Genomic DNA, 3,220 nt, shown 5'->3' on the forward strand with positions numbered 1-3,220 from the left:
GGATGAAGCCAGGAGGGAACCGAGTCGGGGACAGAACGGACAGGCCCGAGCCCCTCGGGGCGGCACTGCCAGGGCCCTGGCCTGAGCTGATGGTCGGGCAGCCGGAGACCGAGATGCAGAGATGCTTGGGCGACCCCCGTGCCACGGGCCAGCACGGGCTGCTGGCGACGGCTCTGGGCAGACAGACAGCCTGTCACTGTGGTTGAGAGCCATCGAGGGGGCAAAGAAACGAGCTGGGGGACCCCTCGTACAGAGCACAATGGAGGGGACCCTCCTTCCAGCAGGAAGGTCTACCTTATTTTATCCTTTTATGTCTCTGAAAAGACAACGTGAACTATCAAAAGTGTGCCGCTTCTGTGATACGTGGGTACCCCGGGGTGGGGGGTCATGAGGAGGGGCACCCCGCGGGGGATGAGGACCCCTGGGAGGCCCACCCGCCTCCGAGCCCCCCACCGACGAGCTCCTCTCTGGCCACCTGGGGCTCCTGTGGGTGGGCTTCTGCTCATTGCGTCTGCTCCCAGCTGGCCGCACTCTCCACCCCCTCAATGTCCTGCCTTGAGCCACGTCCTGGCAGGTCCAAGGGCTGCTCGCAGCGAAACCACACATGCACACAGGAGCCTGCTGTCCTGGACAGGGCGGGCGGCGGCCAGAAAATCTTACCCATGGGACTGACTCACCCCCGCCCACCCCCAGCGGCGGACATCTGCCTCCCAGCCAGGACACACTGGGACTCCTCACTCTCCCCCCAGTCTTCCCAGACCTGCCCGCACGTCTGCCCTCACAACCACCTGCTGGGGCAGCACCTCCCGCCAGCCCCTGGGCTGCTCCGGCCTTTTCAGACTGCCTGCTCCACTCCCGCCAGGACTCCACCATCGGGATGTCTCCATGGCCTTGCTGACTGCTCCTCCAGGGTCCACTGTTCCCTTTGGGAGACCCCAGGGCCTGGCCCTCATCACTGGCCACACCCTCCGTGGCCTCAACAACCTCCTCTAATGCTAAGGGCTCCCAAATCTCTCTTCAGCCCCGATTGCTCCCCGAAATGCAAGACTCACGCACCCAAGTGCCCACTGAACAGCTTCACTGGGTCTGACGGACCACAGACTGAGTCCAGCCTCTGCTCAAATCTGCACCCACCCCACACAGGACGCTGCTGGCACCCAGAGGCTGGGCCCAGGGACCTGATCCGGAGCCCACCCTGGGACCCCTGCTGGCAGGAGGCTGAGCCAAGTCCCCCTAACTGAACAAGCGGCCACTGTGGTCCAGAGCCCCTCAGCACCAGGCCAGGGCCCGAGGAGGGTCTGGTGATTGGTGTAAAGTTTCTCTATGCCCAGTGGGGGCCCTGCCCTGGAAGACGAGGCAGGGCATACTGTTCAGGGCCGGGGGCCTCCGGGGCGTGGTCAGAAGCTCTCCTCTGACCCACAGCCCCTGGGACTCTATCTTCAACCAACAGCCCTGCCGTGGAGGAGGAACGGTTGCCTCCCTGGGGGGCCCAGTAGGGACTGGCAGGGGCCGATGCCCAGGTCTGGGGGTGGCTGCAGCTGGGACAGACACACGGGAGCAGTGTCCAGCCATCCCAGCCAGGGCCCTTCCCACCAGGGGACATCAGGGCTTCTCCTGGGCTTTACCTCATGGCACCACTGACCAAGCCGGTGCCCTGTCTGATGGTGGATACACCCCTAGCCAAGGGCGAGGACACCAGTGAAAACCCCACACGAGGCCACACCCGCTGCCCACTCTGCTTTCAGACTCTTCGCGAGGAGCACCGAAGCCTCGGGCCACCAAGCTCCATCGTTCCGCGCCTCGCAGAGCAGACATGTCAACCCATCACCGTGACACACGTCATGGGAGAGGCGGTACTCACTGTCTTCTCCCGGACAGGGCATGCCTGGCTCCTCGGGGATGCCGGGGAAAACGTGAAGGATGAGCCCTTCAGTCTTTGTGCTGACAGGACAGGCGGAAGGCCTCCATCTGGGAGGACACAGTGCAGGGGTCACCTTCACTGTCCACCCACTTGAGGGTGAGCAGGTGGCCCTGGTGGAGGTGGCACATCTCCCGCACCTCCTCACAGAGCTTGTCAAAGGTGGTGGCGGAGTCCAGGCTGGTGATCAGGATGTCCCCGCTGTAGTGCGCCTTCAGGCGTCCGTGGCCGCCGCTCCCGTCCATCTTGCGGCCGGTCCTGCTGGGCATGGCGCCCTCCACCAGCCGCCGTCAGCGCCGCGCCCCGGACGCTCGGGCCATGGCGCGGGGCCCCAGTGGCCGGGCCAGGGCGTAGGTGGGGCAGACGGCGAAACGCGGAAGGGAGCGCGCGGCGCGGGGACCTAGGAGCATGGCCCAGCCAACTCCACGGAACTTGGCAGCAGGCGGGGCGGGGCCTCATGGTGAATTTTTAATAAGAGTTTTATGTGAACATGAAAATAATCAGTATTTTCATTACTTTTTAATGATTCATTGATGGAAGTCCATTTTGCCCTTTGAGACTGTAAACGAGACACGGGCACTGCTACTCTGTGTTGTTCAGTGTCTGGCACACAACAGGGATTATGCTGAATGATTTCTCCTTGCCCCTCCAAATCTACTCTTTCACCTCTCCACCCAGCTCTGTGGACCACATCTTTTTTTTCTGGGGTCTCCAGTTGGGTTCAGCTATACCAGTGGGAGTTTGGAGGGTGGCGGGAGAGAGAGATTGGGGTATTTTTCACCCGAGCTCGCTTCCAGCTGGGCTGGATTGGCAATTGCTGCCTGCTTCCTGAAGGTCACAGCTCCTGTCGGATGGCTTTTACCTGTAGCTACAGCTCTGGCAGTGTAGCTTCCACTAACCACTCTTCCCTTTACCCCATCAAGCCTAGGAGCTTCCCACCGCTATTCGTCTTAGGATGCTTTGCTGATTCCCCATAACCCTGCTTGCATCTTTTAAATAGTCCCTTCATTAAACTTCCTTCAGTTCCTCCTTCTGAGTATGCCATCTCTTTTCTGATAGCATCATGAGTGATACGGTAGCATAATGAATGTTTGTTGAATGAATTATGTGAAACCATCACACACACATTTGCACAGAGCAAGAGAGAACCTGGTGTTTGAGTGATGCTCAGGTCGAGTGATGCTGAAGGGTAGAGAGCGAGGGGGCACTGGAGAGAAATAAGACTAGAAAGATGGCAGGGACCAGATCATGAACCACCCTGTAGGCCATGAGTTATGTTCCTATAGGTCTAGTTCCCTGAGA

The 3,220-nt window shown here is 60.3% G+C and overlaps 1 protein-coding gene across 1 annotated transcript; it reads right to left on the reverse strand.

The window, feature by feature from the left end:
• Positions 1-1,829: 1,829 nt before the first annotated feature.
• LOC112403425 (protein kinase C zeta type-like) lies at positions 1,830-2,246 on the reverse strand. The gene has a single exon (XM_024750870.1). It carries the CDS (start codon positions 2,185-2,187, stop codon positions 1,930-1,932), a length of 258 nt encoding a protein of 85 aa, XP_024606638.1. The 5' UTR covers positions 2,188-2,246; the 3' UTR covers positions 1,830-1,929.
• Positions 2,247-3,220: the final 974 nt, after the last annotated feature.

Source organism: Neophocaena asiaeorientalis, unplaced genomic scaffold, assembly GCF_003031525.2.
Source record: "Neophocaena asiaeorientalis asiaeorientalis breed wild unplaced genomic scaffold, Neophocaena_asiaeorientalis_V1.1 scaffold67, whole genome shotgun sequence".
In the NCBI taxonomy this organism is placed as follows: Eukaryota; Metazoa; Chordata; class Mammalia; order Artiodactyla; family Phocoenidae; genus Neophocaena; species Neophocaena asiaeorientalis.